The 26,902-nt window shown below is 49.3% G+C and overlaps 1 protein-coding gene across 2 annotated transcripts in view; it reads right to left on the bottom strand.

Annotated features, from left to right (window-relative positions):
- LOC127007108 (uncharacterized) overlaps positions 1–13,095 on the bottom strand; it is a 115,098-nt gene extending 102,003 nt beyond the window's left edge. The window contains exon 1 of one of the 2 annotated variants that reach the window (XM_050877720.1): positions 12,647–13,095. In XM_050877720.1, coding sequence (XP_050733677.1) covers positions 12,647–12,709 — 63 coding nt within the window. In that variant the 5' untranslated portion in view covers positions 12,710–13,095. Of the gene's footprint in view, positions 1–79; positions 1,069–12,646 lie in introns of those variants that run through there. The other variant, XM_050877724.1, reaches the window with a different exon arrangement.
- Between the last annotated feature and the right edge of the window lie 13,807 nt (positions 13,096–26,902).

Genomic DNA, 26,902 nt, shown 5'->3' with positions numbered 1-26,902 from the left:
GTTTACCTTGGTGCTACTAGGCGTGTTCCTAGTAGTAGTTTGGTGTGTGGACACACTCGTTAAAATGGACGCTGCTTACCTTTTGGTGTATTGAAGAAAAGTTGAAGAGGTGCTCAGAGTAATCCACAGAGATGTAAAGTAATAAACCACGGTGCACCACTTCACTTAGTTTCGACACTTAGAACACCCAGTGGCCACAGATACACTTTGCTTTCGGTTCAGCACCGAGATGCTTTGGACACAAGCTAATATATTGCTTAAACTGTCCTTATTTTCCGAGTCAACACAGCTGAACTAGCGTCGTCGTCGGCACTCACACGCACTGTCACAGACGCTAACACTAACAGGGATGCTATGGGCAGCGTCTTCACGGTTTCGTAAGGTAAAGTCGAGAAGAGGGCCTCGTAGGTGCTCGGCTCTCGTGGCTAAGGCGAGCACTGAGGCGCAGTCGTCGCTACAACTTAACACTGTCAATACACCTGCGGGGCTTCACTTTCTTGGTTACACAGGCATGGCTGACGTCTTCTAGACCTCCCCAGGGGCTTCCTTGGGTGCACTGCTTCCACCTGCACACAGCGAGCAACACAACGGATGTAAACAAACGGTGAGATGAGGCGCACGTGATTCAGCCTTCTCGAGATCTTCACAAGTCGGAGGAAGGCAATCTCGCCGACATGTGCTACGTGAGGTTGTGTTGAGGTCACACTAGTTACGCGTGCGGGCGGGTGACAGGGCGCCACGAGGGCCAGGCACTCCATTCACTTTCCATGCCTGGCACCTTCACCCGAGTCTCGCCGGAACAAACTCCCTGAGGAACGAACAGTAAGTACACCACACGCTTTCCTTCACAGTAATCTTGTACTAATCCACACAACACGTCACTATAGGTAAAGGTTCCCTGCGTGACAGCTGGTCGTCGTGATCGACCGTCTAAGCTGGTCGACAGTACGCGCGGTGCGTTCACTCGGTCTCGTGGCCCCGCCAGGAATGAGCGTGGACCGGGTGGTGGGTGCCTCCCTCCTCCGGTCCGCGCCTCCCGACCACCAGCCTCCCTCACCCTGCCTCACAACCAGCCCGCCTCCCTCACCCCTGTCATTCCTCCTCTCTTCATGTGTTTCTCATGGGGTTCAGGAATTCATAGGATAGACTAGAAATTCTACAGCCAACAGCTCAGGGGTACTGCGGAATACTCGACGACGAAGCTAGCGACAGTTGGCATCTCTTCTACTGGGGACTCGGGCAGCCAGCGACCTCGGCCCAGCACCCCAGCACTCACCGCGCGCACCCTCCCCTACCACACACACACACACACACACACACACACACGAGCTATGAATCAAAAACATTATTCGTGGAGCGGCCACCCGTGTCCCTAAGTGTCAGCACTTTATAAGAGCTGTGACACCTGCCCACACACGCCCGAACACCTGAGAGTATTTGCTCTCACAAGCACGGAGCAGCATTACTCAAACGGCAGGAAGGAGGACCATTCTTAAGACCTGTCCAACCTCCATCACCTCCTGGTCCGAAGTGGCGGGGAGGCAGGCAGGGTTACATTGCAAAACTGAAAGTGTGAAGGGAACACCACTTACTCTTTTTCTCCTTTATTTTTCCCGTCGAGGGTAAGGAAAACACTTAGACATCCACGGTTTTTCCATACAGCTGTTCACATTTACCTTTGCACCTTCCATCAACATCTTAGTTAAAAAAAGGGAGTGCTGAATCACCTTTCCTTTCATAATAACTTTCATTAAAAATCAACATAAGTCCATAGCCTTTCGGGCACTACAGTCACGATCACTTTCACCACCTCCTGAGCTTTTAAAGGGATCGATAACAGTCAGCGACCAGCCACACCGGTTACTGTTAGCTCAGAGCCTCCCACCAGTCGTCTTCCGCGTGGTGACTCAATCAGCGTGACGTCACGAGGTCAAAGCATTTCCAGGTCGTCAAAGGGCACACCGGAGACCGCCAATTACCCGAGGAAGGCGTGACCCTCTGCAGCCTCGCCCACAATACACGGTAGACTATCACCCGGGAGAGCAAGGCCGCCCACTGCTCCCACCATCAACCCCACGCCACGCCCACAACCCGCCGTGCTGTAGCGAGCCACCATCCACCTCCTCCAGGGTAATTCTACATCTACATCAGCCACAAACAGCGTCGTAACAAACGCCCTCACTGCTCTACCAAAGGACCTAGTGTGACATTTTCTACGTCATCCTACGACTTTAACTTCCCCACGTCACCCACTATATCCTACACCCACGGACGCTGAAGCTTTTTTTTATGTTAGACGCCGAGCTGCTCCACCCAAGGCCTGAAAGAACGGGAAAGTAGAAGTGAAAAGAGAAATAAGAGAAAATACAGGATGGTGGAAAGCATGAATGTGAAAACGTGGCTGTCTGGAGGTGAAGAGAAACTAAAAAAAAGAATGAGGTGTGTGTGTGTGTGTGTGTGTGTGTGTGTGTGTGTGTGTGTGTGTGTGTGTGTGTGTGTGTGTGTGTGTGTGTGTGTGTGTGTGTGTGTGTGTGTTGGGTCAAGGAGGCAACTCAGACGAGGGTATGCAAGAGGAGGAGAGGAAGGAAGAGGAAGAGGAAGAGGAACAGCTGCCTTGAGGGAGGAAAGGTAAGATGGGATGGAGCGAGGCGACATGTGACGAGAAAACGACAAAGAAAACTAAAAAAAAAAAAGAAAAACAATGGGAAGACGTAACATTGGAATTAATGGAGCGATAAATAACGTGTGAATCGACCACGCCTCAGATTCACCTGGTAATAAATAGATAAAAAATACAAATAAAATGCTACACAGGTAAGAACATGATAAAAAGAAGGGTCGCTTGATGTCAGCTATTTTGATTGACAGACAGGTAGACGGACAGCTAGACAGGCAGGTGCTCGTCATCAAACATCCGGATACAGGTAATATGCAACATCAACAACGGAAAACAAACAAAGAGCGAGCACATGAATACTCAGACGCCGAGGAATGCAGCACACCGCCTAGTCGTGGCAGGGAGGAAGGGAGAAAGGGGAGGAGAGGAGGGAGAGGAAAAGATGGAAAGCGGGTGACGCAGAACTGACGGAGCACAGCAGGGAATTTAGGAAGAACAGCAGAATGGACACTATAATCACCACTAACAAAACAAACGGAATGGACACTATAATCACCACTAACAAGACAAAAAGAGTGGGACGGATGTAAAGGTTCAAGCGTAAGAAGTTGTAATAATAACCGGCATTAACAAACTCGTAGACACCAAAGAGAGTGAGTTGGGGTGAGGTCACGATTCCCCGGTGAAGTGAAAGAAGGTGGAGAGCATTTTAAGGCGAGGGAGAAGGCCGTCTGTTGGGCGTGGGTGAACATATGCTTCACGTGTCTCGCCAGCTGTGTGGGTGGCGGCAGGTGGGTGTCCGTCAGCGGTGATATATGCTGGCGGCGGGTGAAGGTGGCTGACCCGAGATTGGTGGTGTTTGTCGTAAACGGTGGTGGGTGTGCACGGGTGAACAGAGCGAGGGTAAGACGGCCATCATGAATACTAATCATGTGAAGATGGGCGCTGGGGAGGCGTAAGTAAATGCACGCGGGTGTCGATGCTGCAGGATTTGTTGAGGTTACTCGCGGCGCGGCTGAGACGAACGAGGACGATGCACAGGACACGGCTCGGAGGCAGGTGTCGAGTGGCTAAAAGGACGGTGTTTGTAGGTACAGGTCGAGATGTAGGAAGCTGCCTCTCGGGGTCCATGCAAACAATGAAAGGGATAGGTCGACGTTAATTTACGACTCACCATTCAATGTTTATTTATTTATCTATTAGTGTCAATCTCTCTGGTGGCCTCGAGATGCCAACGAGTGTGAGCCTCTACGGCATCAGACAGGAAGAAAGGCGATGGGGAAGGTGTGCCTCGCCAGTGCCCAGCGAGGAGAGTGTGGCGACGTGGGAGAGGAAGGGGGCGGGCGGTCAAGGATGCTGGAGGAGGCAAAGGAAGGGGACTCTAGCACGTCTGCCCACACTGACTATACCCTCGCAGGACACAGCCAGAGGGACTTTTTTTTTCCTCCATGGGTGAGCTGCAAGTGGGGCTGCGACTCCTTTGTGTGTAACATGATTCATTTTGTGTTCACTTTAAAACTAAAAGTAATGAAGCAAGAAGGATCGCTCTGGCTGACAATAGTGATTATCCATCGGATGGGCAATTTGCTGCATCTTCCACCTAAATTACGAAAAAAATAATGGCATGATGCCGCAATATACTTTCTCCTGCTTGGCTGTCGTTGCTTACCTCCTTCCCTGCGTAATGAACAGTGACACGTCTGTGGCCAGAGGAAGCCACATGTGACAACACCAAACTGTCATTTGTACGAGGCCTGAATCTGTTTTTTTTTCCCCATCCCAAGACGACGCGTCGGGAGTGTGTTAGTGATGCTGCGTAGCTATATGAGGCGATGAGTCAACCTGCATAAGTGCATCCGGGAACCAAACAATCAGTCAGAATCCTTAATCAGCTGATATCAATTATTGAATGTTACCGCTGTCAAATATTAAATGAGACCGGAGAAATGCGTGGAGTGATACAAAATGAAAAACGTTGGTTAGTCTCCGTAAAGATGATATAAACCGACAGTAAAGTGAGTCTTCATGATGATTTTCCACATCATATCGTCCTCAATAAAAGGAATAAGTTCTCGGCACCGACGTACTAATGCCGCTTGGACAAGAGGTATCTTCAGATTGACTTTCCGAGTGTTATGTTCATCGGGGTAATCAAGCAGATTATCGTCTTCCTCTATCTTTCCTGGCACATTCTAAATGCGTAGCAGCCACGACCGCAAAGTGCAGGACCGGCCGCTGCGTCACCTCAGCCAGAGGGAAGCTACCAGAAGATGGAGGAGGGAAGAATGAAGGACGGAAGACGAGATCCAACCAGCATCACCTCCCTCCCTCTCCAGTTACCTCCTTACGTAAACAACAAAGCGGGAGGAGGAACTACGTGCTCATGCCTTCCAAGTGGAAGCTGCTACTTAGTGCTCGGGGAAACAGGAGACGATGAGAAGAAAAGGAAACCTTGGAGGATGTGGGGGATGAACATCCGGTGGATGTGGACAGAAAAATATGACATCAGGTGCGGAAGGAAACTGAACAGTGAGACTCAAGCAAATGTTACTTGAAAATGAGATCTGGACAAGTAAAGGTTACCTACAGTCTGGATACCAAGAAGATAGTGAAAGAGGAGGAGGGGAGGCAGGGGGAAGCAGGAGGCCGTCGTGTACGCCTGGGGGGACGGGGGGACGTGTCCTTGGGTTATTATACGAGGAATCTTCACAGCGGCCGCCGACGAGGAAGCGTCTGAAGAGGGAACAAGGAAGCCACGAAAAGCAAACGTGGCGCCGAGGGAAAGTAATATCAATGGAGATTTGTAAAAAAGTGTGAAACTATAATAAAGGCGATCGGAGGTAGACAAATAGAAAAAAAGTGAAGGGAGGAGAAAAAGGAGGATCAGGTAAGGTGAGCGAAGTGAAAGTAAATGAGACGTGAACAGGTGGATCAGGACGGCACCGAGGAGTTGGTGAGTTGCTGAAGGGTTGCCGCCGCCTCGCTCACCTCATCTCACCGGCACACCTGCGCGGCATACGAAAGGCGGACATTATTAAGGCTGGATACCTGTTGGCGGGGCAGGCGATGATGCTGCAACAATGATGATGCTAATGATGCTGGCGTCGATACTTTTGGCGTTGCTGTTTTCAGTGACATTGTTTTTACGCAGCAAGAACAAGGGTGGTGGAAGCATAGGTGGAAGCAGAAACAGAGAGAGAAAAGTGGATACTGTATTGAATAAAAAATGTGTTGCTATTTGCTAAGTGAAGAGAGGGAGGGAAGAGGGATGGAAGGAAAGAGAAGTAAGAGGAGGAGGAGGAGGAGGAGGAGGAAGAAGAATAAAAGGACAAAGTTCTCCGTCCTTAACAATATTGAACACTGACAAAGTTACTCTATCCGACATCTCACCGACACACGCTCTCTCGGCGCACCTAGAAGTAAAGAGGAAAGAAAAAGTGACCTGGAGACGCAGATTGTGTAATGGCCCAACTAGAGGCGCAAAAAAAGGGTATCGCTCCGTTTTCGACCACGTACACCCGGCGGGACCCATTGAGGCAGCGCGTCGACCCACTCCATTGACCGACACTTGCCAGCTCGATCCATTAACATATGTATCAATGAACGTAAACAACTCAAGAGAGGCCAATGACATGCCCCTTTTTTTCTTCGTGATGCCGGCATTTGGAAACCACCACATGGACTGCTACAGACTCCGCCACGAGCAGTGAATGTCAATGCCCCGCTGAAGGTGAAAGTGAGGAGGGTTATGCCGTGCCGAGCCGAGGCGAGCGGAGGAAGCGGTGGCCGATGGAAGGACTGGAGAAAGGCTGGCGAAGAGGCACAGAATTTGAAGACTCGCTTTACGACGGGAGAGACAGATGAAGACTTGCTTTACGACAGAAGGGACAGCTGTTGAAGGGGTACACGACTCGTTTTACGACAGGAAGGACATAGTTGTTGAACGGGTGCATAAGATGGACTCGCTTTACGATAGGAAGGACATAGTTGCTGAAGAGGAGCATAAGATGTAGACTCGCTTTACGATAGGGAGGACATAGTTGCTGAAGAGGAGCATAAGATGTAGACTCGCTTTACGATAGGGAGGACATAGTTGCTGAAGAGGAGCATAAGATGTAGACTCGCATTACGATAGGAAGGACATAGTTGTTTTCTTACCCCTGACACATCTATGGCTTGAGAAACTTACGTTACTCTCGAACACTTGAATGATTATTGATATTTTCCCTCTAAGTTAATATTTCTACTCGCACCTCTCCGCTACCAGGCGTGCAACTCAGCCTCAAACAGTGTCTGGCTCACCCTATCCTCCCAAGCATCCTAATGACACCCTTATCAACCAAGGAACGTCATGTCGCCTCCAGCACATGTCAACTAAAGAAACACCCAAGCCATCCATACCCTACCCCGTTCTCTCTCCCTCCTCTCTTTCGATCGACCCCGTCAGATCCACTTCTTATCCCCCTCACTTAATATCGACTTTAAAATGTTGAAGCTAAAACTAAGGACCTGTTAACTTCTCTGGCTGTCCCTCACAACACACTCTTCGCTCATTAGCTGGTTCTCCTGACTCAAAACCTGACACCTAGAGAGCTACGTGGCACCCAATTCCTCGAGTCAGCTTTATAATGGCATTTCAGTTGTCACGTTAGCTTATGAAGAGCTTGCACCGAGTCTCCTGAACCTCTGTAGTACCCAACGCTCCCCAAAGACCTGTTTAACCTCCGTGTCAGCCATATCCTTTACGTCAGCCTTTCTATCGGTCCCCAAGTAACGAACGTCTTCCCTTCTACTTTGACCCCAGGCCATTACCCTCACCTTTCCTCCTTTCTCCGTCTCGACGATGCTTAGCTATTCTTCTTTTTTTACACATCTATCTCCCTACCCCAGTCGTCCCTAACTCGATTCCCCCCACCTCTCTCTCTCTCTCTCTCTCTCTCTCTCTCTCTCTCTCTCTCTCTCTCTCTCTCTCTCTCCACAACAGGAATGTGTGTTGCAACATGACCAGTTGTGGGACGCGTGCTGCGGGTCGCCGGTGAGCGGAGGCCAGGAATGTGACGCGGCGATGGTTTCGGTGCCTCCGTCTGGGGCTGGGAGACTGTCGGCGGTGTGCAGTTTACGGCGGTGCCATAAAAAGAATACACATTACTAAAACACCTAAACTATCTGGTATTTTTTTCAGCTTCTCTAGTGACGACAAGTTGGTTTCTCATGGACCAGCTGAGCCTATGTATGCGTTGGTCCTTCCTCGCGATGCACCTGTCGCCGATCGCTTCTCCAACCAGCATACCTGCTCGTGTCTTGGGTCAACCGGCGTGCTCATGTGTGTGAGGTGCATGCGTGAGATCGAGAGCGTTGTCAAGTGCCATAGTGAGAGTGCCACCTACTAACGAATGTGCCAAACGCCAGGTGTGCGGATCCTTACAGGCCTGCTAAAATTGGCAACGCTTTCAGCTCCGATCAACGAAGAAACTTGTTATTTGAGATGAATGGCAAAGTTTCGTAATAGATCCCAGACGGTAGAGTAAGAATAGAAACTTGCATGAGCAGGAGTGGAAACAAGAATTGAAAGGGTTTGGGTGAAGGGCCTCCGACACCTGGAGACTGGTTACTTATAACTTACTGAGGCCATATTACACAGCACTCTCTGGCACTGGCACTGTAGCGTTAATTCTGTACTTATTCACACCAGGTGCCTAGAGCACATGTTGAAATGTACCCAGCAGATTTCTTGGACACTAAAAATCACGTACACAACTAAGTAATGCTGATGTCCAAGGGGAGTAGAAAACAAATATAGATACCGTCATTTATTGCCTTGATTTTTCAACTCTTGTGAAGCCTAAACTGCTCCATTCTGGCCTCAGGTGTGACCCCACAGAAAACAGGTGAGTGTTGGTGGGTATAGCTATTTCACAAGGACGGTAGAATAAACACAGCTCCATCGACATGTACATTTTGAGGTAACTCAGTAGAATGTGTTTACTTTCTCCTGTTTATGGATAGGTGACTAACATCGGGCAGACCGGGCACCACAGCGACATTTAGCTGACTCGTGAGATAAACGAGCGAGATGAGAATCTAGCAATCATCATGTCGAAACGATGCGATGACAGATGCTGACAGAATACACTGTTGTGTAGTGGACGTAACTCTTGTTAAGGATTCACGCCACGTTAAGAGCTGCATCCTAAGACGAACGATGACAGGCTACATGTCCTCATAGCCGGGGCTTGTGCGATTGTATGGTAATCCATGTGGCAGGAACGACCTTCCCGGCGGTGGCCAGCCTTGGAGCACACACTCCCCGACATAATGTTGCGTTGGGGTTGCGTCACCGCGGCGGGTTAGTATGTGTACGCAGACACTCCAGGACAAGGACAGTGGCGGTGCTGCGTCCTAGCACGCTCGCTCCTTATATCACTCGTGAAGGTCGATTACAAGGAAAAAATGTGTATAGAACTTCAATCAAGTCTGATGCCGTTACCGATACAGAAGAAGAACCTGTGACGTGAATAACCGCGGAGATAAAAGTGAGAGCGACAAACCATTCATGGTTATGCAGCATTTTTATTTCAGTACATTACGACGCATTTTGAAAGCTTCTGAAACCACAAGAGGCTGGTCATCAATGGTTATCAAGTTTGTGGCTCAACGCAGCGAGGAGGGTGGCAGGAGGGAGGCAGAGAGAGGAGGGAGGGAGAGGGAGTGGAGAGTAGTATTATAGGTTTTTCCTCAGGCGTAGTCATTGCGAGTTGCCGACTACTGCCACACTCCTGCGTTCATTCAAACTTGAACGCTTCAGCCTGGGCGCTTCAATACCCTGTTTTGCCGCAGGAGGCCCCACCTCCCAAAATGCTAGAGAGTCGCACTTCTTCCTGATACAATGATGGCGAAGGAGCTACGATGCCCTGGTCGGCGGGGCTCACAGGTTCCATGAATGAGGACGGCCTGCACAGGAGTGACGTGGGCCGATCCTGGAATGCTCCGTCCACACTTCAAGGACAACCGGGAGGACGCTGGAGGTTCTGGCTCTGGGCTGCATGTAAACAAACCCGACACTAGAGCCTTCGCACACAACACCTCAAGTGGCGAGGATAACGTCTGGTGATGTTGGAGTTTTCTTATTGCAACCGAATGAACGAACTACATACAAAAGAAAAAAAAAGTCACTTGACGATGAGGGGAGGCAAGTATGATACACGTGGAGTGATCCCTTGTGAGGGGCGGGGTGGAGGGGGTGAGAAGGGAGGGCGTAGATATCAAAGAATTTACTGTTGCAACTCGTAGTTCCTAGAAAGCTACGCCCAAACCGGAAATTTTCGTGAGGACATCTTATGCTTATAAACAAGAATAAATGTTTGTCAATAGCACTGATACATAGACAAAACAAAGTTAAAAATGCAAATCAACTACTTCCCCACACACCCCTACACCCACACTAACACCCACAATTATATCAACAACGAATGAGAGTCAGAGGGAGAATGAAGCAGTAAGCCAAGCCCCGGAGCACAGTAACTAGAATAAGGAAACAGCTTCGGCGGAAAGGATACTACTACGGCACTACGCACAGAATGGAATTACCTCATAATGAGAAAGTTGCTGAAAAAGAGAAAACTCGTGAGGATATAACTTTGTTCAAATGAAAATAAGGACCAAACGAAAGTCAGCTTATTCAGGGAACTGCTTCAAACTGGAAAAAAGCGCCGTAAAGATAAGGGCGTATACTATTAGGACCAACGGGCAGTATGAGTCTCCTTACCAAGCCAGCTGCGTAAAAGCACCAAACAGCGACCGCAGAGAAATTGTGTCGAGAAAAGAAACTACGTCCCAGGCGGCGACTTACAGTGTTACCAATTGTCGCACTCAGCATTTTGTATTTGTCCATTTCTGACTCAAAAAAACTGTCAAGCCCACATATATAACGACATTCATTTATGGTACTGTTGAAATCGGTAATTAGTGATGTTTTCTTCAATAGTTACGGGACAGAAAGTGTAAAATACAATGTTCTGAGGACGACGATTTGGTAACGCTGGGCGACTCTCGTGTGTCACCGGCGGCGGCACCGTAACGCCGCTCACGACCCGCACGCGCCGGGAAAAGCTTCTGGGGAAACTTTCACAGCCGCTGACCCGACCAGAGGAAGACGGCGGCCTGCGCGACTGCCCCTCTGGAGATACAAAAAGGCCCATTACTTAGCCACACAGTCCGCACCCTTAGGCTTCCCGTGGCCCCCTCAGGCGTCAACCGGCGTTACTTCTTAACTGGGGCACCGGAATTTTTATCTAACCGCAGTTTTTCTTTATTTCTTTATTACAGGCGGTAACATCTGGGTTAATAATGAAACTTTGTAACACACACACACACACACACACACACACACACACCTCCTTCCCCCCTTTCCCCTTACTCGCACCATCCTACACGTGTGAGTCTCATCGAAGATCTTGCCAGTTTGTTGTGAAAGAGTCGTCAGTTTGACCTTCCAGACCCGCCAGGTGTCCTCCAGGGCCGCGCGTGGAGCCTATTTGGTGTGTGAAGGGAAGGGAAGGGTGGGAGGAGGGCGGAGGGCGAGGGCGGGGCGAGGAATTCCACGAAATGCACCAAACATCAGCTTTTCCTCCCCGTGGCCTGAGTGGGTTTGTGTCCGCCTTCCGGTGTTGATTGCGAGGGTTGAGTGTGCTTACCAAGGTTACTGGTGTGTGTGTGTGTGAGTGTGTGTGTGTGTGTGTGTGTGTGTGTGTGTGTGTGTGTGTGTGTGTGTGTGTGTGTGTGTGTGTGTGTGTGTGTGTGTGTGTGTGTGTGTGTGTGTGTGTGTGTGTGTGTGTGTGTGTGTGTGTGTGTTAAATCGATGAAAAAAAGCCACAAAACATAAGGAAAAGAATATTTCGTCTTCTCCCCAAAACTCATCAATATTCAAGAAAGTAAAAAACAAAACTACGTACCAATCCTCCTCCCATCACCCCCCCTACAGAGTCCCCTACAGCCACAACACCGCCAGGCATTATTACCAAACTCCTCTATCGTAGACAAGACACGCGTCACTCCACACTCCTACGAAAGTCCAAAGGAGCACTCAACGCCGCCTCGTGCCCAGCTTTGAGTGTAGGGTAGGAGGACGTGAGGGGGCAAGCAAGGAGGGCCGAGGCAGCTATAAACACCTTATTAACATCAGGCAACTTAAGAAACAACACTTAAGGTTTCCCAAGGAAATTATTCATGCTGGGGAACACAGGAACGAGATCCTGACCCAAGGGACGATCTAAAAGGGAATGTGTGCTGAGTTTCGGCTATGATAATGGGATCAGGAGACGTCGGACACGCGGACCCTATCGAAGAGGGGCTCATAATAAAGGCAGTGACTAATGTTGGCTCCTTACCCCAGATGTCGTGCTTATTCCACCGACGGCGGCGGGGTGATGCCTCGCCTCGGCAGGCGTAACAAAAATTTATTATAAGTAAGCAAGTGCTATCTGATGGGCGGCTGAGCGAAGGTCAACGAGGAGTAACGCGCCTTAAGGGGACTAGCCAGCGGGAGGGAGACGTGTGGGTGACAGCATTAGCATAATCGAGGCCAGGCCAAGAAATCACAACAAGACACATGCAAATCCCTGACTGTTTTACGCCGGACCCTATACACACCTTTTTACTTCAGCAGTCGTGTTGAAATCAACTTGCAAGGATGTTATTGATACACTCCCTTATCGCAATCTAAGTGTTAGCAAACACTTCTTACAAAAAAAAAAGACTCGAGGAATGACGGATCTAAGTGTCAAGTCAGGCGCTGCGTGATCAGGAATATTTAAGCGCGAACGTCTGCGAGGAACTGAGCTGCACCCTGAGACGACGCAGCATCAGCGTCAGCGCTAGGAAGACTGCATGCCTTGTTCAATAAAACACTTTGGTCATGGAATAAGCGGAGGAAAAAGGAGGTAAAATGCACTAGGCAAAAAAAGAAAGCAAATCAGCTACTCTCAGCCAACAGAAATCTAGAAGAGCCCAATGAGCATATCTTAGACTTACGTGTTGGAATGAACCGAGGCTGCTGCTGAGATGCGGACTCCTGACCACGGAGGTGCTTGCCATGCCTGGGGAAGGGTTGCTCCCACGGCGGGTCCAACACGCAACGACACTATCAGTCACTGCTAGGTGGCATCCGCGGCCCGACGCACTCAAGTTTCTCTACTGACGCTCAGCGATGCGGCAAAGCCAGTTTTATTGACCAACAGACATCACAGTACTTGGGAAAACTCGCGATTGCATCAGCAACTTACTCCGTCTACGCCACATTTCAACATTTGCTTTTCTCGTCGGATACGTGGGAACGCGTTACACCCCGACAGTTACTGAAAGCAGGTAAACAAGATCCCTAAACCCTGATACTTCGCACCACACTCAAGCGGCGGGAATCAGCCCAGGCGTCAATCTTACACCTCGCCGTGGCCACACCTCCCCTCGCCGCTGCTCGCCCAATGACTGTCCCTCGCGGCGTCTCGTGTGCTGCCGATGTGACTGCCATCCCGGAGAACACGGCGGAGAGGTCATGGCGCTGAGTCCATCGCTGATCCCCTCGCCAGCAGCTGTGTCACGTCGCCCTCCGTGACAGTCTTCCAGCTTTTCAAATCAGGCTTCACATCGTCAACGGATTAGATGGCATTGGTCGAGGGTGTTTGTGCTTATCCCAGCTTCCTGTCGCTGACTCTGCCCCTCTCACTCACCACTCACTCATTCACTCATTCGCACTCATCTCTCTCTCTCTCTCTCTCTCTCTCTCTCTCTCTCTCTCTCTCTCTCTCTCTCTCTCTCTCTCTCTCTCTCTCTCTCTCTCTCTCTCTCTCTCTCTCTCTCTCTCTCTCTTTCCAACCCATGCACACACAAAAAAAGGGTCTTAAATCACGTTTTCGTACCGTGCGATCTTCAAACAACAATATTGGTACGAGGACGATCGACGATTCCCTCGCATTTCTCCTCACGGTACATTCCTCTACGCTTTGCCGCCTGCATCTCGTACCTCGCGTCCCTGTTTTCTCCGCCTGTCACTCCCTCCCTTCACCTCCTTCCCCCCGCTAGTACTCTCCGTATTTACTAGTTAGGAGTCCACTCGAGACCCTTTCTTACCTACTTAAGCAGTACAAGGACGGCGGCATTCCTCACCACCTGTGTCTTGCAGGTCTCAGCACCTCAAGCACACCTTTGTTGCATAAGGGCTACACCGATTGCTGCCATCCCAATTACCTGCTCTGGCTACTGATGATATGGGAACACCACCTGGCGGCCACCGGTGTCTTCAATAAATGCTCAGGTACATGCTGGTCAGTTAGGGGTTCACTGTCTGGACGGCTGAAAAAAGTACTGTAATCATGGCGTGGATTGTGAGTAAGCGTGGGTTCGGGAGTACTGGTAGCAGAGAGAGAAAGGGAGATGTGCCGTGGGTAGGTCGAAAGGGAGGGGAGGAGTGGTGATGGTGGAAGGTAGAAATGGGATTGAGTATGACGGGATGAGCTTGTATGGAGATAAGACGGAGCTCCTGATGAGGGATGAGTGAGGGGTACGACGCTTCATTAGCAATACCAGCGGCCGGTGTTACGGACTGCAGTACTGGCGAGCCCGAGGCAAGGTGAAGGAAGAAACAGTAGCTATAGTGATGATCAGAGTGCTAATGATGAGTGACTATGCAACACACGCATGCATATGGAGGTAGAGGTGTATTTCAAAGACGGGATAATATGCTAAATGTGTTCTTGAAGCGAGTTTGAGAAGGTGTAATCAAGAAATATATCATATGAACATTTGCTTACAAGGCGAATGATCATCACTGGAGTATTTAATGCGTCGCGGATTGAGGCTGATGAATGAACTCATGAATGGGCGGAGAGCAAGGAGGCGGGGAGCCGTGGGGCCTGCAAGGAGGGGAGGATGTGAGGGCGGGGAGGACGCGCGCACTGCTCCGTCCGGCCGCTTGCACCGACGGTCTCTCTGCCACAAGGTAAACAGCGTTACTTTCGACGGTCGTTTGTCTGCTGCTCTGCCATGCGGAATACTATAAAAAGACACCACGACAAGGTGGAAGGTTGAAGTGGAAAGCAAAGCGAAGCATGTCTCCAAATTAGTGTTGGTATGCGAGGAGGCCATCCGCGGGGGAATATCTGCTTCTCTATCTCGGAGCCGAGCCTTATAGCAATGTCTGAGGATGACCAGAGGGCAGCTAGACTCCTCCGCACTCTATCATTGGTCAACCGCATGTGGGGCCCCACTGACGTAGGAGGAGGGAGAGGGGCAGGTGCCCAAGGTCGCTGTAGGAATCCAGGTGTGGCAGGATTCCCTCCCCTCCCCCAGTCCCGGGCGGCCCGCCTCCCGGCCCACCCAGGGATTAGGCAACACGAGGCCCATGCACAGGTGGGTGCTTTCGCTGCTCTCGCCACCTGTTGCCTCATCGATTAAGTGGGCGGCAGGTGACTTACATTTCAGGGCGGGTGGCTCGTACCGCGCCAGGTTAGTGTGGTCCCCGTGGAGGGCTACACGTGTACGGCGTACGTGAACGGCCGGTGCATCATGTGCCCCGGCCAGGTGTGCCATTGACAAGGTGCATGCTATGATCCTCCACACACCTGCAGCACCAAGGTAAGGCAGTCATAGTCAACATCTCCATGACTCCGATGTACTCGCTGGGAGCCTGGGAAGCAGGATAACGCACCTTATAATTTAAATTCCTTCAGAGGTACACCTTATTGCGACGAACCTGTTCTCCTATCTGCAGGATTATGTATCTATATTTTTGCCCTCGATATTTACGCCGGTTATAATCCAGGCAGCGAATTCACTTCAAAATACCTGAAGCGTCTTGGCCTTTAGCTTACTTCTCTGAACGCCACAGGGGACGCCACTCAGGAGGTTAAGTTTTGTTTACTGAGGCGAGGAGTTCTAGCTTCTTTAATCTCATCTGCAACAATACACGAAGGCAGCATCGTGAAGGCCAGGTGATGCAACGTCTCACCGCCTCCCGCAGGAATGTGATACGCAACGTGTAGTTCCGCCGCAGTTACGTGAACCCTGCGACTCGAACGGCGCCCCTGGGAGTTCGTTTGTGTCGTAATGGGTCACGTCATCTCTCTCTCTCTCTCTCTCTCTCTCTCTCTCTCTCTCTCTCTCTCTCTCTCTCTCTCTCTCTCTCTCTCTCTCTCTCTCTCTCTCTCTCTCTCTCTCTCTCTCTCTCTCTCTCTCTCTCTCTCTCTCTCTCTCTCTCTCTCTTCACAACCAAAACAACCTAACCAATAATAATGGACTATACATCAAATCCACGGTAGAATCATCAAATCTATCAGTACCAGCATATATAAGTAGCACTAGTTGGGAGAAGGAGGAGGAGGAGGAGGAGGAGGCGTAAGAGGAGGAGGAAGACAACGGATAACACAGGACTTCAAGGCTCGTCGTGTCCTGCGGCAACTCCACACGCCTGAAAAGTACTGCTCAGGAGAACCAGTGGCAACACCAATTACCTCACCTGCCCCCGGCCCGCCCAACACCAGCAGCATCCCGCAACAACCTCCATTATTCAGCTTCTCTGCGCCTCAGCCTCCAACTGCCTCCTTTGCCCTCCTCTCCCCCCTCCCCCTCTCCCCTCAACGCCGTTTCATTCCTAATCAGCCATGCAGTTTCAACACACGTCCAATTTTAGCTCGCATTCTCATACTCACCCAGCGCCTGAGTGTAAGAAGTTGTACAGCCACATGCAATACGCGCGGCGAGCAGCAGACCGGAACAACTGACGAGGTTGATATTTATGTTTGTGTGGCGTGATGCAGGGCGATTCAGCCTCAGCTCATTCATGCCTCTTACCACTCGCTTGCTACTGCCAACAACAAGCACGTAGCATATTCGCCGCAAGGGACTCCTCCTCACCTCCACGTTTTAAGCCTCTTCTGCATGAAATTTTACCTTCAGCAACAAGCCTCTAACTCCAGCTCCTCGTCTTCGTAAGGGGCACTCCACTGTAAGGTTTCCTCCTCACCAACCATCGCGACAACATCAAGGGAGCAAGGGGCGCCACCTCTACCGACGCCTCCTGCCCACCGCAACCCCTCCTCCGACCTTGAGCTCAACCCCAGAAAAAAAATGGAATGCAGAAGATCGTTCTAAGCTAACCGCCTCTCATGTGAAGACTCGCGAAGCTACCACGTAACGACTACCACTTCAGGGCTTGAAGAGGAGGATCACCAGCTGCACAACATTTCATAATCTTCGGCGAGCAATTAGGGAAAGCTGCTTTGCGTCTCTCATCAATACTGCACTTTTGTTTGACTAACTCTCTAGAATGATTCAAGTGGAGCTAAATACGGATCCGTCTTCAGCATCACTAATGGATCGAGGAAGGATATTTACTATTTCAGGTATTTTACACGATTTACCACCCAGGTCTTGCCTCGGTAATATTCAACAAGACACATGCCAGCAAGGGACGCAGTAAAAGGTGCGGCTCTAAATTATAACACACCGGGCGCGGACGGATCTTGGTACACGGGGGACAGGCAGGACCCGAGGGCCGACGCCACCCACCCCGGCCCGAGGAATGTTCTGTGCCCTAATTATAGCCGGGCCCTGATGCCTAATTGCCGCGGGACAAGGATGTTACTACAACAATGTCCTAATAGTACACGAAGCATATTTACAGTCTAAAAATATGTTGAGTTTAAGAAATAAAGTAAAAGTTTGCACTTATTGTTAACGCAAAGCTTTGTAGCACATTACTATACATAAGATAAACAAGGAAAGTTTAAGACATACTTTTTAACTATATTCTCCAAAAGTGAACAAATAAGAACCCAACAAACAAGTCATTTGGGTTCAGAATCAGTAGGAATGTTGCTGATTTCCAATTCAGTGACTTGCCGTACAACCAAACCAGGCCTGGGGCAACTCGTCTCCACCTGGCCCTCCTGTCCTCCTCTCAGAGTGCTGGAGTGACGGGAACTGGCCACCTCCTGCACGCGGCCACTCGACAAAACAAAGAACACATTATTCATTTGTGGTCACGTTCGTCGACGCCACTAATGTATTCCGCGAGTCCCATTTCAACACTAAACTCCGTCACACACACACACACACTCACACACACACACACACACACACCACCCGTACGTTACCACCTCTTCCTTATCTCAGCGTAGGGTTTCACACTTCGTTATCTTTACTAACGACGCAGTTCCGGAAAATACAACATACCTCAATAAGAGATTTGCAGGCGGGAGGAACAAACAGGTAGATGGCCAGACAGACAAACAAACACACGCACACACACAGACACAAAGAAAAAAAGCACTGTCTGGCTCCAGGAAAGTATTTATAGAGAAACGTGCAAAATTCAAGTTTCCCCCCACACCGAACTCGACCTGCGAAATCCTGCCCTCACCTTGCACACATTTCGTTCTCTAACTTTTTGAATATAAAGATTTCTCTCTCGGCAAGGCAGGTCACACGAGCCACCCACCCGCTCCACTCTGACACAAAACAGGTCAGCCACACTCACCATCACCAGCAGGTCACCATCACCAGGTCACCATCACCAGGTCACCATCACCAACAACTCCGGTTTTGAACACTACGTACCTGCAAAGAAAGATAAAAAAAATTAGGTTTACTGGTGTTTTTTGTTGTTTTTGAGTGAACTCCCGTTTTTGTAGTTGTAACTTGATTGTGTCTAATAAGAGGTGACTACATTGCCTCTGTGTGTGTGTGTGTGTGTGTGTGTGTGTGAGAGAGAGAGAGAGAGAGAGAGAGAGAGAGAGAGAGAGAGAGAGAGAGAGAGAGAGAGAGAGAGAGAGAGAGAGAGAGAGAGAGAGAGAGAGAGAGAGAGAGAGAGAGAGAGAGAGAGAGAGAGAGAGAGAGAGAGAGAGAGAGAGAGAGAGAGAGAGAGAGAGAGAGAGAGAGAGAGAGAGAGAGAGAGAGAGAGAGAGGAGAGAGAGAGAGAGGGCTTTGAATGTATTGATTGTAAAGTGATTATAGGCATATTATATATATATGGATAAATAATAATAACAACAATTTTGATAATAATAATAATAATAATAATAATAATAATAATAATAATAATAATAATAATAATAATAATAATAATAATAAATAATATTCAACTTCTTAAAACGACCAATTTGTGTACAGATGATTGTCCAGCAACTATAAATGAGCACACCTGTACGAAACACCTGCCAACACCTGGGAAGCACCTGCCGTGCCCCCAGCTGTTGTCCTGGACAGGAAAAAGTAGGGTACCAGCGTCCTACACAGGATGTCGAACTTTAATCCGCGGCGCAGGAAGGAGGGGGCGGGCGGGGCAGGATGCTGAAGGGACACCGAGGCTCAGGTGTGTGATGGAGGGCAGAGAGGCGGCGAGGACCAGGTGTGGAGGCGTGTGTGTGAATTATGGCCACGTTGTTATGTGCTTGCTGGCGTACAACAGGAACCGTAGACTGATATATCGCAAGCCCCGACGGTACGGTGCAAGAAGTGTTAACATATTATTGCTGGTACACAACGTAAACAAAAGACTGCTACGTGGGGAAACGCGAGGCCCTGGGTACGTTTGAGGCGAATGTGAAGGAGGAGCTACTTCAGGGGTGAGAGGGGGGCTAGGAGTGGCTGGGGGGAAGAAATAAAACTGAACAACATACAAGACGAGCCCAAGCGCTGCCATAACTCAGGAGTCGGGAGGGAGGAGGAGCACGGAGCCACAATAAAACAATTCACATTTATATTTCGCTTAGTAATTTCGACACGCACCGCCCTACCGAGGCAGTATGGAGATTCAGGAAAATGTTGACTTATTGCTGTCCATTAAAGGCACGCGGCAGTGGTGATTGAAGGGCGGGGAGTGATAAGAGTGTTTGTTGGTGTGAAGGGTACACGGGAAGGGCGTCAGGCAGCAAAGCGCCCACACGAAGGGGAAGAGACACGGCCGAAGCGAGTGTCAACAGAAAACTTTATTGTGCCATTATAGCCCGACTTTCACAATTCCACCTTATCACAATCCACTTCCCGGGAGAGGAGGAAGCCCGTTAGGTGGCCCGCCGCGTGTACCCCCTCGGTACTGTACCCTCGGTCCCTTACGCGGCGCCGACCTGACCCGTGTCCCGATGTACTCTCACACTCCAGAAGGGTCCAGGCAGGGTCCAGGCAGGGCACCATCTTATATACGCCCTGTGGACCACGCTGGAAAGTACTGACTCCTGAAGAATGCCACAAACGAGACACTGATACTTGCAAACACCAACATAACCTAAAGTCAGGAGGTTACGTCCTTCGAGAAATTGAACAATGGGTGCGAAAAAAAAATACCCTCACATATCATCCGAATTCAATAACACCTCAATGAGCAAAATCTCAAAGGGATACATCCTCAGACAGGAGTCCGGGGCATCAAGAGACAGGTGAAAAATCTTCTAATTAGAGGGTTATCCGCGTGTGGAGCCTTTGTGACGCGGCAGGAGGTGAAAGACAGGAATTCCTCTTGGGACGACAAGGACAGGTTGATGAAACGCCGCCTGCTGGGCCAATCCCTCCTCGCGGGGTTCAGGGGCGAGTGGGTGAGGGTTCGGGCCTGGGTTCGGGTACACAGGTGGACCAACTAAACCCTCCCTCCCTCCCTCTACCCTCTCTCCAAATCACAAACCAGGTGAACGTGTGATAAGATTATGAAGACTGGCAAGCGTGCGATACGGAGTGAGTGAGCGAGGCGCAGGTGACCGCCGCGCCGCGCACCGATGAAAGGCGGCACGACGGGGCGTGTGTGAGGGGGTAATGCGGCATAACGCGATAGCTAATCCCCGGACGGACGGACACACACACACACACACACACACACACACACACACACACACAGACAAGCAAACACATACCAACCACATCCCACATATATGAATTCCTCCTCCTACTGCTTCTTTTTCTCCTCTTCCTTATCATCCTAATCCTCATCCATTTCTTCCTCCTCCTCCTCCTCCTCCTCCTCCTCACGGCGCTGTTCCCAGGGACACGGTAAACCTCTCTAAGACGCGCCCCGCCCCACTATAAGCCGGTCTTCGTAATAACTATAATCAGGGCACAATAAACATCACTCTCGGGGCCGGCGGGGGAGCGATGCCGGGCTGCCCTGTTTGTGATCTGACGGCCAATAACCAATAATTTCCTCTTTTCAACCTGACGTGAGCCCCGAAAGACACACTCCGGCACCTCGACGGGACTGAACAAGCTCTTCGCCGTCTTTTTCATGGCACCAAAGCTCCTCTCGTCCAATCCTGCGCCTGTTTGAGTGTTAGTTAGTCAAGGGCGATTCGCGCTTGTTGTTTATGAGTATATTCCTCCTCGATTCACCAGTCATCGCCATTATGCACACCTGGCCGGAGTGTTGATACCTGGGCAGCATCCACAGGTGAGTGCGTGTGTGTGTGTGTGTGTGTGTGTGTGTGTGTGTGTGTGTGTGTGTGTGTCATATAGAGCCCCAGGTGATCATTATCGCGCCCCGGGTTGTCTTGTCTCGGGTGTGACAGAAGGTCAAGGAGGGACATGAAATTTTTGGGTCATAGGTGGGGTGGGGTGTGTGTATACGTGTGTGTGTGTGTGTGTGTGTGTGTGTGTGTGTGTGTGTGTGTGTGTGTAAAAGGAAACGGGGGGTGGGGGGGTTGACAGCGACCTTCTTCCTCCTCTCCACACTGTCACTCATTTCTTACCTCATATTTCAATAACATCATCTGCGTCTCTCTCTCTCTCTCTCTCTCTCTCTCTCTCTCTCTCTCTCTCTCTCTCTCTCTCTCTCTCTCTCTCTCTCTCTCTCTCTCTCTCTCTCTCTCTCTCTCTCTCTCTCTCTCTCTCTCTCTCTCTCTCTCTCTCTCTCTCTCTCTCACCCCATCCTCTCCGTAATTATTCACCCCATCCCAGCGGAGCGTCGGGGCCGTGGAGGGTGTGCTGTCCCTATGGCTGGAGGCGTGGTGTAAGGTTATCATCCAGGGATCGCATCACGCCCACCCTACCTCCCAGATACAGCCGATACGCCCATTTCCTTCCCCATGCCCACCCCTACACCTGCCCTTCCACCCGCCTCTCCACTCAAGGCACGCAGCCAGAGGGAAGGAAAAATCTGATCCATCACCACCAGGACCACACCACCACCGAAAGGACCAAAACAAAAGGAGCCGTCGCATCGCCTTGACACAGGACGCCTCAACGCAGCACGACACGAAAAAAATACTGAGCCTGAGGGAGTGATGCACGAGAGAGCTAGAGATAGATAGATAGAGAGATAGATGTTTGCCCCTACGCTCTCTAATATTCTCTTACAGCAGTTTTCAGTCATTCAGAGTCACGCTTACCCTTAAACAGACTCCCAACACAATACACCTGCACCTCATATTAGCTTACGTGTGGCGCACCTGTGATGGTAACGTCTAAATACCATGTAGCACCACAGCTGAGAACTATGTATGTATACTTCAAGTTTTTTTTTTTTTTTTTTTTTTACAACAAAGGAGACAGCTCAAGGGCACAAAAAAAAGGAAACAATAATAAAAAAAAAGCCCGCTACTCGCTGCTCCTACAAAAAAAAAAAAAAAAAATCAAAAGAGGTGGCCAAAAAGAGAGGTCAATTTCGGGAGGAAAGGAAGAAGGAGAAAAGGAAGGAGGAAGGAGGGAGGAAGGAGAGAACCGGTATAATTTCAAGAGTGCTTTGCTCACGATGAGAAGGTATTGCTCGTCTCCATCATCTTGAGGTCGAGAAGGCCGTCCCGAAACTGTCCCTTTCAAGTGCCCTTTACGGAGGTCGCAACGCCATCACTTCATCTTATTACGGGTAAATAATGCTTAGGAGAGATTTATGGCCCGGAGATTGAGCGTGACGAGGGGCTGTTGGATGTGGCGACGATGGGAGAAGGGGTATTGAGGCACGGAGAGGAGGAGAGGATGAGGAATGAGGGGAAGCAAAGAAAAAGGGAATGAAAAGGTACAGAGGGTGAAGGAGGAGAAAAAGAAGCATAAAAAGAAGAGAATGGTGAGGATAAGGAGGATGAAGATGAGGAAAAGGATGAGGAATGAGGGGAAGTAAAGAAAAAGGGAATGAAAAGGTACAGAGGGTGAAGGAGGAGAAAAAGAAGCATAAAAAGAAGAGAATGTTGAGGATAAGGAGGACAAAGATGAGGAAAAGGATGAGGAACGAGGGGAATATAATGGAAACGTAGAGGAGGAGAAGATGAAAAAAGGAAGAAAATGAGAAAAAGAAGAAAAGGATGAGGATAAGGAGGATGAGGATGCAAGTGATAATGATGATAAGGAGGAGGAAGAGATAATGATGATAATGATAATAAAGACGAGATCCTTTATTCCTAATGATGAGCATGACACGAGCAATCCTTTCCCTTAACACAGCGAAGAGCAATAATTATCCTCATTAAAAGTAAAACAACAAAACAAAACAACTGCTCGACAACACCAGCAGGAGCAGAGAGAGGTAGAGGAGGAGGAGGAGGAGGAGAGAAAAAAAGGAAGAAAATGAGAAGAAAAAGAAGAGAAGGATGAGGATAAGGAGGATGAGGATGCAAGTGATAATGATGATGATGATGAGGAGGAGGAGGAAGAGATAATGATGATAATGATAATAAAGACGAGATCCCTTATTCCTAATGATGAGCATGACACGAGCAATCCCTTCCCTTAACACAGAGAAGAGCAATAATTATCCTCATTAAAAGTAAAACAGCAAAACAAAACAACTGCTCAACAACACCAGCAGGAGCAGAGAAAGGTAGAGGAGGAGGAGGAGGAGGAGAGAAAAAAAGGAAGAAAATGAGAAGAAAAAGAAGAGAAGGATGAGGATAAGGAGGATGAGGATGCAAGTGATAATGATGATGATGAGGAGGAGAAGGAGGAAGAGATAATGATGATAATGATAATAAAGAAGAGATACCTTATTCCTAATGATGAGCATGACACGAGCAATCCTTTCCCTTAACACAGAGAAGAGCAATAATTATCCTCATTAAAAGTAAAACAACAAAACAAAACAACTGCTCAACAACACCAGCAGAAGCAGAAGCAAAGCAACAAATCGCCCTTTCCTTCCACTCCTTTCACTTCACTTTCCTTGCCAACCGAACCCTTCACAAACAATCGAAAACCTTTACACGGGCGGGCAGGTAAGATGAACATTTTGGGCAGTCATTACTTATGCTAATTTGGCTTAAACGCACACTCTCATGGAACCCAGACTCATGAAGGGGAGGGGGGGGGGAGGGAAGGAGGGGGAGGCTGATGGAAAGGGAAAAGAAAAGTGAAAGGAATGAGAGGAGAGGAGAGAAAAGTGATGACAGGCGGCGCAGGCAAGATCAAGACGTGTTCCTTTCCTTTCCACTTTGCCTGCCCTTCCTGCCTTCAGCGCCGTCTTCCCATGCCCCTTTACCCCGGCCTCTGTCTGCACGCTGCCGACCCTTCTTCCCTTTATTTAACCTTTCCACGCCCCGCACCACGACCCGAGACTCTTTCCTGGAGCTCCTTCCTACACCCGCCTTGCCCAGAAACAACCTGAAGTCTACATTCCTTCCTCTCTTCTGCCAACGGGTTATATAATCTACTTTCAGCTCAAGTGTATTAAGGAAACATCTATTTCTTGCATAAAGGCGTTATTTACTATAGTCTCAAGCTAATATATAACAACTAACTGATAAATACTGGTGTTTTGAATGTACGTTACTGTTAGCTATCTAGTCTTAAATCTTGATACTATATAAGTGTTTTGAGTTATAATGATTGGAAAAATTAGCAAATATCCTTGATCATCATTTACCTAAACTCTCTAAATCACCTAAACAAGGGAAGAGAAGGACGAGATCTTTAAGAGGCACTTGAAAGCACTGCGTCTTTGTCAGGGACGGGAATTGGCAGGGCGGTGACTGACATCTGAGTGTGTGCTTGGCAAAAGTAAAACTGTCGTGACTTGGAAAGACAAAAACGAACATAACAAAAGTACTAGGTGTGTGTGTGTGTGTGTGTGTGTGTGTGTGTGTGTGTGTGTGTGTGTGTGTGTGTGTGTGTGTGTGTGTGTGTGTGTGTGTGTGTGTGTGTGTGTGTGTGTGTGTGTGTGTGTGTGTGTGTGTGTGTGTGTGTGTGTGTGTGTGTGTGTGTGTGTGTGTGTGTGTGTGTGTGAGAGGAGGGGGGCAAGGTAATTGTTTTGGGCATTACAAACAAGGTGATGGAGGTGGTGAAGGAGAAGAGAAACAGATGTTGGTGAGGAAAGGAAGTGGTCACAGCTGCCTTGACCTGTCGTGCTCAATCCTGACCTACTCCTCTCCCTTAATGGTGGTGGTGGTGGTGGCGGTTGTGGTGGTGGTGGTGGCGGTTGTGGTGGTGACCAGGGGGCAAGACTGTGTAATGCTTGCAAGAGATTTCAGATTATGTGATGGTAAAAAATAATCACGGCTTTGAAGAAACTAGAGCTACCATCTCTTGCAATCCACAAGAGAAAGGAGCAAAATTATTATGGGAAAGAGCTGACCTAATCCCTCTGTGCTTAATCCCGTTGGAAGAGTGAGACATGATTAAGAACATGACCAGAAGAGCCTCGCACATATATTGGGCTTAACCTCTTTGATTGAATCCTTCGGCAGTGCATTACCAGACATCTCTTTTCGTCCCGGGGCCGCGTGAGGGTGAGTCAGGTGGCGTGAGTCAAGACAGACCTCATTGCCCTGATACATCCAGCGTTGCACCGCCTCCTCCTCAGCCTGGCGTCCCTGTCCTGGCCTCTCTCGCCGCCGTATAATCTTCTCTTTATTAATGTTCTCGGTCACCCTAATGAGAGGAGACACGGCTACCCTCCGCGACGAGTACTGCCGAACAGGGCGTAACGGCCATTTAGGGTGCCACAAAATTAGGTGCGGCAGGAGTTAACAAGTCGCGGGACGGAAGCGGCTCCCCACCTGGCCGCCCTCCTCCAGCGCGGCGGGCGGCAGGTGAGGACTCCTCCTCCTTGGCCTGGTCGCCTTAGGCCTACCAGACACTTTTTCAGGTCGCCCTGTGCTATCAGATCCATGACGCAATTAGATATTCCCTTTAAATCAATATTCTCCACGCTGAACAATTATTTGAGAATATTTAGTCAAGTGATATGAATGTGAAGTCTTCCATAATGGCCTTATCATAACTGTCTATCAGGTTCTTATATATATATATATATATATATATATATATATATATATATATATATATATATATATATATATATATATATATATATATATATATATATATATATATATAAAACCACGCACACACACACACACACACACACACACACACGAGTCCTTGTCGCTGCGAGTGGGTGGACGCGGTGGCCCACTTCGCAGAGCGCCTCGCAGGGAGCCACGCAGGTGTCGTCCCGGCGGGCGGCGCGGCGTGGCCAGCAGGCCCCCCTGCCGCAGGGGAAGCGGTTGGCTCGCGGCGAAACGGTTTTTGTCCAGTGGCCGACAAGTAAATGGATCTTATGCTAATTAGAAGCACAAAAAGTGAAGCCCAGAAGGCAAATACCCTAAGTAAAGTATAATTATCCTAGGTCTGTGAGGAAAATGATCTCATTGAACGGAAAAGCACATGTGGCGGCCGTGTAGGGGGCTGGGGGAGGCCTAGGCGCCGCCGCCACGACAGGGTGTGCTTGGGACGCCTTAACAGCGGGTTATGGGGCACGTTTACGCCATGTCGTTAAGGTTGCCGATCATTCCAACATATTCTTAAATATAAATACTGGTAGAAAGAGACGAAGCATCACGTTCTCGACACCGGTACTTCAGTGTTTGGAAAATGAAATTGCAACGCAGTATGGAAATTCAAGAAACTCGTGTACCCTTTTAATTATGTTGTAATGTTTGTGCTCAGTCGTGTGTAGACAGCAAGGCACTCAAGGCGGCACGACGGGGCGCCAGTGTGGGCCAGGGGGCAGCTCGGGGCCGAGGCATGGCACATGTGACCGTCAGGCAGCGTGATAAACAGGTAACTGTATATGCAACCGTTCTAACTCTGCTTAATCTTCCAAGCGTGAAGGCAAGGCAGCAAAACTAGAATATATTTCGATCACAAAACCTGAAGAATACCTTGCCCCGATTCACTTTTGTTGCGAAAAATCTCAGCAACAAACGTGGAAGAGAAAAATAGGAATACTTCAAAGTTCGGAGAAAAAAAAAGAAAAAAAAAGTGTACTTTACCAGACTTCGTGGAAAAAATCGTATCCAGAAGAGAATTTCTAAGGAGTCCTGA

Source organism: Eriocheir sinensis, chromosome 34 (assembly GCF_024679095.1).
Source record: "Eriocheir sinensis breed Jianghai 21 chromosome 34, ASM2467909v1, whole genome shotgun sequence".
Taxonomy (NCBI): Eukaryota; Metazoa; Arthropoda; class Malacostraca; order Decapoda; family Varunidae; genus Eriocheir; species Eriocheir sinensis.
Note: the sequence above shows the minus strand (reverse complement) of the source record. Positions and strands in the feature narration are given on the sequence as shown.